Source organism: Toxoplasma gondii, chromosome VIII (genome assembly GCF_000006565.2).
Source record: "Toxoplasma gondii ME49 chromosome VIII, whole genome shotgun sequence".
Classification (NCBI taxonomy): Eukaryota; Apicomplexa; class Conoidasida; order Eucoccidiorida; family Sarcocystidae; genus Toxoplasma; species Toxoplasma gondii.
In genome coordinates this window covers 2,599,220-2,612,620 of record NC_031476.1, presented here as the reverse complement: position 1 = coordinate 2,612,620, position 13,401 = coordinate 2,599,220, and the positions used below count along the sequence as shown (strand labels likewise).

General features: G+C 50.7%; 4 protein-coding genes across 4 annotated transcripts; 2 read left to right on the top strand and 2 right to left on the bottom strand.

Moving 5' to 3' along the window:
- Window positions 1-137: 137 nt before the first annotated feature.
- On the bottom strand, window positions 138-1,394 carry TGME49_233370 (hypothetical protein; the record flags this gene model as incomplete). The annotated part of the gene is made up of 2 exons (XM_018780361.1): window positions 138-718; window positions 1,325-1,394. The coding sequence occupies 2 exons, from the start codon at window positions 1,392-1,394 to the stop codon at window positions 138-140; spliced, it is 651 nt and encodes a 216-aa protein (XP_018636781.1).
- On the top strand, window positions 1,097-3,172 carry TGME49_233360 (hypothetical protein). The gene is made up of 2 exons (XM_002368154.1): window positions 1,097-2,399; window positions 2,864-3,172. Exons 1-2 carry the CDS (start codon window positions 2,099-2,101, stop codon window positions 3,085-3,087), a joined length of 525 nt encoding a protein of 174 aa, XP_002368195.1. The 5' UTR covers window positions 1,097-2,098; the 3' UTR covers window positions 3,088-3,172.
- A 1,291-nt stretch (window positions 3,173-4,463) lies between these two features.
- On the bottom strand, window positions 4,464-7,025 carry TGME49_233350 (nuclear transport factor 2, putative). The gene is made up of 4 exons (XM_002368153.1): window positions 6,731-7,025; window positions 5,285-5,463; window positions 4,901-4,984; window positions 4,464-4,731 (listed from the first exon to the last, which is right to left on the bottom strand). The coding sequence occupies exons 1-4, from the start codon at window positions 6,808-6,810 to the stop codon at window positions 4,697-4,699; spliced, it is 378 nt and encodes a 125-aa protein (XP_002368194.1). The 5' UTR covers window positions 6,811-7,025; the 3' UTR covers window positions 4,464-4,696.
- An 806-nt stretch (window positions 7,026-7,831) lies between these two features.
- On the top strand, window positions 7,832-12,885 carry TGME49_233340 (hypothetical protein; the record flags this gene model as incomplete). The annotated part of the gene is made up of 8 exons (XM_018780360.1): window positions 7,832-8,031; window positions 8,698-8,779; window positions 8,943-9,002; window positions 9,210-9,304; window positions 9,582-10,415; window positions 11,052-11,443; window positions 11,541-12,272; window positions 12,647-12,885. The coding sequence occupies 8 exons, from the start codon at window positions 7,832-7,834 to the stop codon at window positions 12,883-12,885; spliced, it is 2,634 nt and encodes an 877-aa protein (XP_018636782.1).
- Window positions 12,886-13,401: the final 516 nt, after the last annotated feature.

The window sequence follows — 13,401 nt, the reverse complement described above, 5'->3', positions numbered from 1 at the left end:
ACGAAAGACACGCCATCGATGGTCGCAAGAATACTTTTGGTTTAGCCAAGTACAAATCGGAGAGAAACCTGAAAGTAAGGGAACCTTTTGGGCATAAGTACAGCGCACAGGGACGCAGCGTTTCCCCTTCTTCCCTATCATGCTCCGTACTCAGATCCACCAGCTTCAGTATTACGGTCAGTTTCCGCAGTGATGTCTTTCGCTGAGTGGTGAGGGTATTCTGGAGTCATGGTAACTGAAGTAGTGTTTGGTCCTCGCGTGTCAGCCGGATATGGTTGTTGAGTGGATGGATTGGGAGGGCCAGGCGAGTAAAGAGTAACTTGCTCTGTCCTAGATGAAGTGTCCTTCAGCACTTTCCGCACGCAAAGGGCTGTCAGAGCGACCATCGCGAAGAGACAGAAAATGCCGGCGATGATGGTAAATGTATGGAAGGAGTCTGTTGCTTGCTGCGCCTCCAGGCGCTTATGGACGGAGGGGATCCTGCTGCAATCATCACAGTATCTGAAGCGCTTGGAGCCCTCTTTACGGGAACAATCACGTCCGTTGCCGCTTTTCGGCACTACTATTTTGTAAGTCTGAAAATGGAAGCAATCATTGGTAAATTCTCCATCTGGTCCGCGGTCGAGCTTGAAATCGTCGTCGGAGTCGTGGTGAGTTGCATGGCCTTCCAAGGGCTCGCACACGGACCACGGGCCGTACTCTCCTTGGCAGTCAGTATCTGTAGGCATACGACACGGCCCTTTGGGTGAGAAGTGTGAGCGCACTAAACAGGTTCCCGTCCTTTCGGTGACTTGCATGCTCAGCGATCTCAAAATGTAGGTCGTCTCAATCATCACGCGTGGATGCGAACATCCGCAAACTACAACTTAAGGAATACTGAAGTGGTGTTGAGATGTGCCTCCTCCCATGAGTGAATAAACTGTGTCCGCCTACTATGCAGTAGGAACCCCAAAGCAATCTGGAGTTCTGGGCCAGCCAGTGTCTCAGAATCTCCATACGCATGACACCTGTCTACCATGTCTGATCTGGGTTCGCAGGATGGTATGTTTTGTTGTTATTAACTGCGCTACTGCATTGTTAGCAGGGTGGACGCGCTGGTGGAAGTATCTGCAGTCGTGGACAGACCGAATACGAAGGCCAGGCGACGTAAAACCGTACACAGGCTTCCCATTTGGAATTCTTTGCCGATAGTGTGAAGATTAATCACGGAAACTGGGTCCAGCGTGTTACGTAGGACCACCGCACTGAACTACTGTTCAGCCCTCGAGGGAGTTGCTGTTGTTCATTTTGCGATCTTGATTTGTCTGGGGCCCATTCTGCTCACCTGGCTCTGCACGAGCGAGAAGGATGCCAGAACTAAGACAGAAAACGGTGGCCGGGAGGAAGACCTTCATGGTGTTAACATAGCAAACCAGACAGTTGACCACGTGTTGGGAACCTGTAGAGACGGACAACCGGATACCTGGGAACCGAAGAATACGGCAAACGCTTGCGGCAGTGTACACCTCTCAAAAGCATTAATAGGATGATGTTTCAATTTGCAAAAAAGGAATCTTGGTGACGGGGGTAAACGTAGTTTACTCGGAGAAGTGCCGTGAAACATGTAAAGGGCCCATCTGGGACCTTCAACTGACTGGCGCAAGGCGGGTACTAGGAATGGCGTGATGCCTGGAATGATGGCTAACTGCGGCAAGATAGCTCTACAGACAGACAAACAAATACATAGGGAATCACCTGTTTCCATCTATCCGCGGCAGTGTATCAAATTACTCAACTGGTAATCTAGGAAGGAGGCAGCAGTCCAAGTCAGGCAGCCAAAAATATGCCAAGCGAGGATAGGATCGCGTTTCGGACCTTTCGTCTGTGTCAGCCAGCAACCAGCACACTCTAGAATCACGTTCAAATCCTGCATTTGTCGACGGTGAAACAGAGTTTCATCCACTTTCACCTTCCCGAAAATAGCTGTAACAAAACACCTGCGTCGACGACGAAACACCTCCTCCCGTCAGGTAATTTCCTGTGTGTCCAACACGTTTCCGCAAAGGTTTGCACATCTGTCAAGGACAGCGCCTCCTTACATTCAAAGTCAGCCTACAAGATGGCTCTAGTTTTAGCTCTTGTCCTCGTGGTTTTGCTTGGTTTGACCAGTGCGTCATCCGCGCAAGACATCGATCTCGTCGACTTGTTCGCTTCGGGCGGGTCCCCAACCGGTATGCTCTTCGAACTGCTTGGCGACACGGACAACTACCGAGTGCGCGATGTTCTGCAGCAGATCCCTTTAGCGATGCTGACGCAGTCCGACGAGTTCAAACAGACCAGCGCAACTGTTGCTGAGACCGCCGGCTTCGACTGTAATCTTACCGGCGTTGACCCCGCATGCTTTCTGGAAGAGTTCGCGGGTAAGACTGAAAGAATTAGAAATGGAAAGCGTTCACAGGACAAGCTGCTCCATGAACAGGCAAGCATACAGCTGACAGAGGACGTACGTGTATTGGTTCTGTCCCTTAAAGGGATCCTATTCAACACTTTGTGACCGACATCAAGACACCCATCAAACGCTACTTTTTGCAACGTCCCTTAAAGAAGCCGGCAGGTTTGCCGACGCTTCGGTGCATCACTGGGTTCCGTGGGGATGGACGATTTCTCCTTATTAACGGCTATTGTGGTGAAGTGAGAGTCACAGGGTTTGGTGCGTTTGGGCGTCCCCATTTAGGTCAGCACCTTTTCTCGTCCAGTCTCAAGTGTAGCATCATGCTATGCACCTAAGAATGTCGCCTCGGAAGTGTCGGTTTTGTCCTCGAAAAGCGAGACTTATCATTTATGGCAATGCTGAGATGAACCGTTTTGCCTTCTCTTTGTGCAGGTCACGTAGGAGCTCCTTGGAAAACCAGAGAGATCGATACCCAGAAAGCGGCGGATCTGGTGACGCGTTTTCTTCAGCCGCACGGCCTCACGATGTCTGGAGCCATAGCACTTTGCATTATTTCACCAGCCGCAATGCCTTTCCTGACTGACACTGAGACGTCGGGGATATCCGCGGCCAGCGTCATCAATGAGGCAAAGACAGCGTGCAGAAAATCAGTTTGAGGACCTTTCTTGTTTACTTCTGGAGTCTCGTCGATCTGTTAGGAGACACGGTTTGCTGCCGAAATAAACTCAGGTTTTTTGCCTTGCAGATGGAATGACGCCGATAACTGAAGTTCGCGGATTCGTGGGAGCGCAGCCCTACCACACTGCATGCCTTTGTTCCCGAGGCAGTACCGAATTACAAGTTCGCCGGCAGCAACACAATCGCTGTACCTGCCGTTTGGTAATCGCGGCGTCTATTTTGTTTCTCCCATCCGAAAATATGAACACTTATGCAGATTTCATCTGTTGTTGTGGTGCTCCATGCGGCAGTGCCACGCCGCGTGTACCACACTACAAACAAGCAAGGCATTTGGTCGTTTTAGACTCGACCAGCAGTTTAACTATCGCATATATATATATATATATATATTGCCGGTGTCGCCGACGGAAGTCTGGGCATGCTTTCTTAATTGTTTTGGAGTAGCTGCACAACTATAGAAATTACCATAGCATATGATTTCAACTTTCCGCGGGCTACACGAAGCCCCACAATGGTTTTCTGTAAATCTGCCGGCAGCTCAATGCCGGTTGTCCATGGATGACACTAAGACGTTTCACATGACACGGCTGGGCAGCCACAGGAGCGAAACAGAGCCAATTTACCGTTGCTACAGATATATTGCACCAGCGATTCGGAATTACACTTGTGAGAGGATGTAACAACAACGCACTTGGCATTGATTTGCGTGGTGCCTATGAACCTGAGCACTCGAACCAAGCCAGCCATTTCCTCTCATCCTCTCAGAGTCTCCGATGACGGATACGAGGCCACATCCAAGCTGAAGTGATGCTGTTGATTTCGATTGAAAATCGACGTGAAACTGGTATGGAAAACGGTCAGTGTACTATGATGATTTCTAAAAGCGCCAAGTTACACCCATGGTACATATTGAGCTATTCCAGGATCGAGAGGTGGCTTGCCATGCCTTGGAATGAAACGGGTTGTTGTAAACAGCGCTGCAGATAATCCGTGGAATACAGAACAGATTGGACAGCATTCATCACCAAATCTAGTAAACGAGTCTCTAAAGGGTCTTGCTAACTCTGCAAGTAGTCTAAGTAGTCACGATAGTTGCCTTACGGGAGTCCTGCCCAGGCACTTCATCAACAGCTCTGGGCGACGGAATCTGTGGGAGCCTTTCAGTTGTCTGCACGTTCTACCATTTTGCAAGAAACAAAAAACATAGGTGCAAGCGAACAAAGAATACCATCTCCTACATCTACCTCAACGTTCTATCAATGCTCTACGCTTGGCACGTTCCGCCGTCACTTCTGCGGGTGACCTAAGTTGACGATAGCTGCGTTATGGAAGTCATGCCCAGCCAGTTTATCTTCCAGCACACAGAAAAAATTCATTTGTGTTCTTTCTGTCTCGTAAGCTCTCCCTGTACAGCGTGGAACAAGTCACGGGGGTTTTGACGTGACTCGCTTCCAACGGGAACCGTTTCACGTCACGGCATGTTGAACGGCCGAACAACGGTCGGGGCAGATAGACAACACGAGATATTTTCCAGTTCCGTTTGATTGAAGGACGAGACTCTCCACATGTAAGCACATCTGTCTCAACCTAGCCGATGCATAACCTGAAAATGTCATTGAAAACTGCATACACAACACAGCAGAAAAAACACAACTTTGGAGTACCGACGTGCTTTACTTTCCCTCTAACCGGCCAGTTGGTGGTCACATGTTCTGCCACGAGGGAGTTCTGCAGCTAGACGTCCGTCCTGTAGACACTGCTCTCTCGGCTACGAACTGCCATCTGCCTCACCTGCATAGCCACCGCCGCCATTGGGAACCAAGTTAAACGTCTGGCAGAATTTCATTGGAGGGTTATCTTCAATTGCCAGATCACCTGTGACAACAAAGCATGCAATGCTACACCAACGACGTGATCCAATCTCCAGGTGAAAATAATTCCCCCCTTTCGTATCACACTGGACTCCGACGTTCCCTTCACATACATGCAACATACACTTCCCCGCATAGATCCATGATATACACACTAGACGACACAGCTGTCCGCACTGAAAAGTGCATTCGTACATACGCGACTATGGATACGTTGGGGCAGCACATTTGTCTTCAGCATCTGCGATCCCACTGCGCACACGCCCCGACGACCCTTGGCTCGGCTTTGATCCAAACTACGTACCAGAAACAAGGACAACAATTCCATTGTTGGGAGTCGGCTGGCAGTCACAGGTGACGACGTTGTGTTTTACAACAGCTGGGAGCTTTTGCAGTTTTGCCAAAATTGCTCCAACACCTTGGAATTGTTCATTCTCATAAGTCATCATCGACTGTTCGGTGTAGAGCTCAGCTAGTTTTTCCCTGAATCACACATTATCCGCGGGCACATTGGATACATGCAGCCGACTGAGATGTAGATGGAGAAACTGTTGCTTGTAAATAAAGGATGTCTTTCTAAGGAGGATGCGTTGGTACAGTGCCTCTTGGAGAATGACACACAATGAAGTATCAGCACAGGCAAGCATATCAGCGTTTGCTCTGCCAAACACCGATCGGCATGTGCTGTGCATGGAAGTACGCATGTCCCAATGATTCGGACACCGTTGCAGAACGAATCGAAAGACCGCCAAAGCCCAAGATTGCACTGAGCTTCTTCTCGACTGGCCCAAGTGTGACACACCACTTCCCTGGAACCTGAATAAAGAACAAACAACCATCAAATTTCATCGCCCCCACGGAGAGGCAACTGGAAACGAGCACGTGTGCTAAAAGTCGACGACATATCTTCTATCGAATATCCGACGCAAAGAAGAGACACCTTCTCACACGATGGTGTAACCGTACAAAACCCGAGATTAACGCGTTGGAGGCAACGTCAGAAAGACCAGAAATCTCTTCGGGTCCAACAAAATACAAAGCTCCAATTCTTCACAGGGAACTCGGATCCTTCAGCACGAGTACCCGCATGCCTCCGTTCGCATAAGACACAACCCTCGGCGGCAGTACAAGGAGCAAACAAGAAACAGTGCTTGCTGAGTGGCTGTTTGCCGGCAATAGCGTTCAGAATAGGCTGGTCCAACAGCAGTGGTGTCTTTTACAAAATGAAGCACCTCTTGAGTGCTACTGTTAACGGTGGCACGTGCACCTTGCAGCAACGACTCTTTTCTTCAAATGGCACTATCCCTCAACCCGAATTTCAGTGGCCGAAAGCAACTAGTGGAATTCAACCCTCCTCATGTATTCCGTATAACATAAAGCCGCTGTGAAAAATGATACGCCAGGTAACCTTCCAGATGACACTGTCTGGGCCGACACTTTCCTCATAGGAGTTGTTTGTTGGCGCGTACGAGATACACTCTCGCTATTTGCACGTGTCAGGCAGATGCTCGTGTCCAGACAGGCGTTGAGGGAGCATTCTCGAGAATCGAGTAGTTTCCCTCTACTGCCTACAGAATCATTCTCTACACCACATTTCATCACGACGCCGGGAGATTAGTTCGTTTCGTGTCTTTTTACCACTCTAAACACACTTTTTTTGAAGCAGGGGCGATACCTGACTGCGACAAAACGACGAACAGTACCTCCCCCTTCGCCTGTACACACTCTTGGCAAAATTGCGCCCACTTACCGCTGAGCGCCGAATGTGGCATAGTAGTGCTGAACAAATTGCTTGCCAATGGCGTCAAACTGAGGGTTAAGCTGCAGCATGATGAATGGAGATATCGCAAAGGCTCACCAAGATGCGGGGACTGAAACGAAAGAAAGGACAAACAACAGGAAACGAGCTTCAAACGGCAACCTTTAAACTGCCGACGGCTGAGGCAGAATGAACTTTTGGTAAAGAGAAGGGAAAAACACCAAGAAAGTTCTGAAAAGTTCAAGAGCCACTCTCAGTACGCACTGAAAACCGGTATCCACTTCTGGCTTCGCTGTCTCCCCGTTTCAGGTCTTTCCATCCCCACCCCCCCCCCCAGTTTGAGAAAAAGGGTCAGAGTGCAACAACAGGAGTCAGTTTCTTGAACACTTCGCGCCGGAGACATCGCACCCCCCATCACCTCACCGTCGTGTCTCGTGTTTTTCTTTGAGTGAATCGGTGTTTGAAAATTGTTCCATTGCGTTTAATAGAGGGGTTCGTGTGTTTGTTGCTGGACTGGCTTAGTGAACGAATCGACGTACTGCACAGTTCGGACACCAGCGACTACACGCATGTCGTCTTCCACAGAGGCTTCGCTCAGCACACTTCGTGTTCTTTCAGTCAACACATCAATTTTCTGAGTCTGTAGTGTTCCCGATCCCTTTCACAACCTTCTACCACGTTCTAAGTTTTGCGTCAGGATCTCTGCGAACGGATTTGTGCATTTAACTATTTTCGTCAAAATTGACTGGGACCGGAGACAGGCCTCCATCCGCCAGCCCCGTCCGCGAAATAGCAAGCCGCTTTTTCCAAGGTGAAAAATACATCACAATCGATCGCGAATGAACCGAACGGGAAGCCAGGAGACGGACGAAGAGTCAAAGACGTGAATGACGTCGTACTTTCGAGCCTCCTCATCTTCTATAAGGAATGGTTGTTTGCCACACTCACCACCCGCCTCGTTTGAGTGCCAGTAGTGTTCTGTTTCAGCAAGAAATCCATCACGCGAGCAATCGCTTTTGCAGTGTGTTCTGCTTACTCTAATCTTCAATCCGTAGCGATTTCAGAAGTCAATCGTGTCACTAACTCGTAACGATGACAGCAAACAGTCAGGCGCGACGGCACAATGTGGAGGCATCCAACAGCCCTGTGACTTCGGAGAAACACAGCTTTGAATCTTGTCAGGGCGAGGAGGAGAGTGTCGCTCTTCAGCTGGTCGACAAAGGGTTTCGACAGCATGTAACGGCTCTTCAAGGAGGAGCCCAAGGACGCGGGGCGTTCCCCGCAGAGGACTGGTACGTGGTGTCTTCCGCAAGGACACCGCTTCCCCCTCCGTGGAATGAATCTTCTGAAACGATGCTTCTCTGTGCTTTTTTCTATACGTCTACCTCTACTCTATCATTACTGTGACTATCTGACGCGCCGTTCCGCCCCAGAGTTTTCCCGCATTCTGGATTGTGTATCAAGGGCTGGTCCACTGCGCATGCCAACACAGGGCTTGCGTTCAGGCATACATCTCTTCCTTTTGTGTTGAGAATGGGAGCGAAAGAGATGCTTTCCGTCTGTTGGCATTCCCTTCTCGCTTCCGTCGTCATGCCCAGACAGTGTATCGATGGTCCTGAAACGACGTGCACACAAAAGGCAGATTTGAAGTGACCCCGCCGCACTTTAGGCCTTTTCCTATCGGCAGACAATGTAGAGCAACCGATTCAGGACAAGACTGTAAAACCGTTGTTATGTGTGTTGCGTCACGCAGACAATAACTTTCTGCATAGGTGGATGCACCACACTGTAGAGGACGCTGTGACTTTGAAGTTGAAGTTGAAACGCATAGCGGCATAACACGAATGACGAAGCGCGGCCGCCAGACGTGGCGCACAGCATATATTCGGAGGCACAGATACTGCAAGTGCAGAATCATTCCCAATGTCTCTCTCTGGATCTTTCACGGCCGTTTTCAGGGGCGAAGCCGAAACCCTTCGTGACGCGTTCCTCGCGACCGGGCAACATGTGACGGACCTCACCATTCTCGGCGGCATTTCGGTAAGGCCTTGAGTGGAGGCGTCAGTGTCTCACATGGTTCCTAATCAGGAGTATCCTTGTCACATGCGACAGGGTGAGGGCCCGACTTAGTCGCCGTCTTCCGTTGTTTGTACCTGACGTGACGAAATGACCGCAGCTTCTGTCTGTGTCAATGGATATACAGGAAAAGGAGCTTTTTGGGCTCAATGGCAAGGTCTGTCGGTACCGCGGCCTCGTCCAACAGGTATGCACAGATCGGCACACATCTCGATGGAATTCGTCCGTGGTGGTGCATGCACTGTGTCGGTGTCTGTAGGCGCACTGCAAAGCGCTGAGGAGACGCACAAGAAGCTAGTGTGCCGCTCAATGCTGGAGGATAGGCAGACAATTCTGGAGCGCGTAGGCGTAAGCCTGATGGTCGATCTGTGTCGTGCATGCGTCGTTTTCTCAGCCACTGAATACAGAGTTCTACGCAGGTGCGGTGCCATGTCCACGTTCGAGCAAGAAGTCTCCCGACCAAGTCGTTTGGCACACTAGCAAATATCGGTGAGGCCCGAAAGCCCAGTTGGCCATGAGTTCCAGTATCTGCGTTAATTTCCGGGGCTGTTCATGCGGACCTTGCCGGATGCAGCCGAGTGTCCAGACACTGCCGCCCACCTTCGCTTCGCGCGAAAGCGTCGCTTTCTTTTTACCTATTTGCAGTCCGACAGCTCATCTTTTTTGTTCCTCTTCATATTCACACTTGTTTCTGGCTTTTGACGTTTCCCACTGACTTTGGGCATATTTCGTCTTTGTTCTCTGTTCGTGCGGCTGTTGCTCTCAGCGACAAGCTTCAGTGCTGTTCTGCGCTTGACACCGTGGGCGAAGATGGCTTTCTTGGTAGCGACTCCGTGGATTCTTCCGAAGTCTACAGCCTGTCTGCAACTGCGGATTTTCCGAGTTCGTCCTGCAACTCTGACGAGAATAAAAATGGACAACGGTGTGTGCTACCTGTACAAATTTGGAATCGCTGGCCGTACCAGTGTGTCCCGGTCCCAGGAGAGACGAAATGGTGCCGCCATCTAGCCTGTCAGAGAACCCAGTCAGTGACGGGGGATGCAGGAAGCTCTACGGCGACTGAAACAGAGCAGGCCGATGGATCTCCGATTCCTGCGGCTCTGAACGAGTGTACCCTTCTGCTGTACTCAGTGGATAGGGAGGCGGCTGCTTCTGGAGAATGCAGCGATGGAGACAACGCCGAAGGTGACGACGGTGTCCAGAAGACGTCGGGAAAGCCACAGCTCCTCCTGAACGACATCGTTGATGCAGTCGGCATTCTCTCTGTTCTACCGACCTGTGAGGAGTCGGCAGTCGCTGACACGCTGGCCGGCGTCTCGTTTGGATCTAGTCTGAAATACTGCGTCAAGCATGAAATGGAGCAGGAGACACAGTCTAGGTGTCTTTGCACCAGCACTGAAGGAACCCCGACACAACGGGTTGCCTCGAGAGGCGTCAAAGTCCGTCTTCATGTGTTCAACTGGAAGCGCGTCTGTTTCTTCAATCCCGCTGTGGATCGCGCTCTCTTCCATTTTTCGCTCTCCAGTTCGGTGCTTGAGTCGCCTGAAGCACCGACAGTCACGCCGCGCAAAAGAGACTCCCTTATCCGCTTTCTGTCAAAGTAAGTGCAACACGTGAAGTTGTACACAAGGAGGGCGTTCATCGGTCAATGGGAAATGAGGCAGCCGCAGCAGGAGTCAATGTCGAGCTTCTAGGTAGTGGCACTATGCCTACAGCTGAAATGTCTTTTCTTACATCCTGAATACTTTCGCAGTTCGTGTGTTTGTCTGCACGCATCGCAGCATCGACGCCGTGACTGGTCATTCCTTGTTTTTCACGTAGATGCAGGTGCTCTAGGAAAGGGCATCAGAGAGTTGGCAGATGCTCCTTAAGCGTAGATAAGGGGGGTGCGAATGCACAAATGCACGACGCGCATCATCATCTAGACAACCACGATCTGTTGCTCTATGATTCCATGTGTCGGAGGGTTTTCGTGCTGTGTTGCCCTGTTTGGCTGGTTATCCACTACACGTACGTCTGAAACAGTTCGCGTTAGACTTTCTGAAAATAAGACACAGGAATTTTGAATCGCTAGTTGCCTTCGGTGGACGCCGACTGGCGTAGTGCAATCCCTCCAATGACTTGGTACAGACCACGCCATGCGGGACTCCTTCATCAGGTGGGCTGAGCTAACACATCAGCTCATGTTTTGGCTTGACCATAAATCGTGATGTGTCCCTCTTATGTTTCTCCCCAGAGGACTGGGAGGCGACCTTCTGGCGGCCGAATATCTTTTGCTGGCTCTCTGCTGTCGGCGAATGTCATCGACATCTTCTGCTGAGGACGAGGGTGGTCCTTTTTCTCGGCTGAAGCTGAACTTCGTGACCAGGCCATTGAGTCAGCAGAACGCAACGCAGCAGCTGCAACTAGTCAAACAGGAGACGACGGCAGAGAAGGGCGGCCATGGCGATGCATGCAAAGAATGCCACTGTTCATTTTCGGTACAGAGTCAAATGATGATGGAGGTCCTCGACAACCTTGTGCCACGATTGGTTGGGTTGTCTGTCCGTCCCAGTTCACTGGCAACAAGCTCCTTAACCCCCAAACTGCTACTCGATGACGATTCAGCGGACAACCTGGGTCGGCTCGGTAAGCCACACTTTATCTACCGTAGAGTACTCGAGTAATGTGCTGATAACCCAATTGCGACCACTATGCCATCTGTGAATTTGTGTGTGTATTACAGCACGAGGAGTTCTGCAGCTTGCCAGAGGAACTGTACTCGTGATTGACGAGCCGGAAGTGGTGTCCAAGAGAGTGATCAACGATGCTTGCCGTCGTATCGTCGAGGCCGACTCGAAATGTGAGGAGCGCGAGGCGCCCATCTCGTGCGTGAAACGTGAATGCGCCGATCCGTCTGTACAGCCAAACTCTAAAGCTGGCTCGACAGAAGCAAGAAAGGATAATGGGCAGAAGGAAAGAAAGGAACTTCAAGCGAAGAAGCTCGAGGAGCTGAACCAGAAAGCAGCACAGAATCTCCGAGCCCTCGAAGCTCTTGTAGCTGATGGGGAGGTGTCGTACGATTTCATCGTCTCCAGGCAACGCGTTGCGACGGACACTATTAACATTTGCATGACAACGTCCACTGCGTCCTCGTCTGTCTTCGCGCCTCACCTTCTACCAGTCCCGGTAGAAGGCACAACCTCAAATGGTGTTGGTTTTCAGCATACAAAAGAAGACTGCGAGCGCGATAGACCCGACTCGACTATCACAGATGTTCGCGACGACGCTACGGAAGAGACAGCGGTGCATACTGATGTTGCAGTGGAACTAAGACAGGAGCGCGAAATCCGTCACTGGCGAACACTGATTGGTGCCGCAAGCAGAAGAGAACTGGGGGTGGATATTCCGGATGAGACCCGCCAAATGATGATCGAGGACTGGGTGCGCGTCCGGCAAGAGGATCGGAGTGTGAAAAGTAAGTAGGGACCCTCATCGGACATGCGTTGTGTACGACATGTTGTGAGAAAAGACCGACAACGCAGCAGCATATATTTCGAATGCCTGGTTATTCGCGGACACACGCTGAATTGGGACAATGCCAGTGTAAAGATGGCTAGCGGCGGCATGACGTACATTTGCGGGCTCCGTTGCATGTGGGACGGTTGCAAGACCGACCTCCATTCCTTCCCAATTCAAGTGAATCCTGCTGTCGAATGCCGGCTTGTCTACTAACGATTTTCGATTCAGGTAATTCCTATGGAAATAGCCTACGTACAATTAAAGTGGCCTGCTGTTCACTGCGTGTGTTGAATGTCACTCGGACTCGCCTGTTTATTGGCTTGCCCTCAGGTGATGACTTTCCTGTCTGGCTGGTACTCGCGGACGCCATGGCGGCTTCTTTTGGAGAGGGATGCTTTCCTCTTCGTCACGACTTACATTCAGGTTCCGCAATCGCAGAACGCGGCAAAGATGTTGGGAAGTTGTCCCCCGAACATTGGCACCGTGTTATGGACCTCGAGACACGAAGACGCGCGCGCCTGGCGGTCCAAAAAAAGGCTGAATATAACAGCGGTGTGGAATGTATGTAACCCGCAGGTGACCCGTCGATAAAAGGGCTTTATCTGTGTAAGCAAAATACACTTGTACCCATGGCTTCGTTGAGAGTTGTCTAGCTTATGTAGGCGTTCTCCATTGAGTGACGTACTCAGGGAACAACCACGATGTACAGGTACCTCTCTCGAGGCGATCCTGTCACGATTTGTCCATCTTTGACGCCTTGTCAAAACATCGACTAGAGCAAGAACAAGCTGCGTTTACAGCGAGGGCCCGGCTTCCCCATGACGATTTCCGGTGACTGCATGTGCTCAAAAGGATGTGATAGTCGTCGGAAAGACTACGCGTAAATATACAGTGGACGTGATTTATCCCCCCCGCACAGCGGTTATACGAGTGAAGGCCCTCTTCCTTGTCTAACCAACACACATGCCGCAAGCGTTGTTCCCCATTTTGCGACGGGAGTCACAATAATCATGCAGGAGGCGTGAAGTTTTGTACTCTCCGAGCTGCGGCAGGATACTTTTGGACCTGCAACACATCTGTAGAAG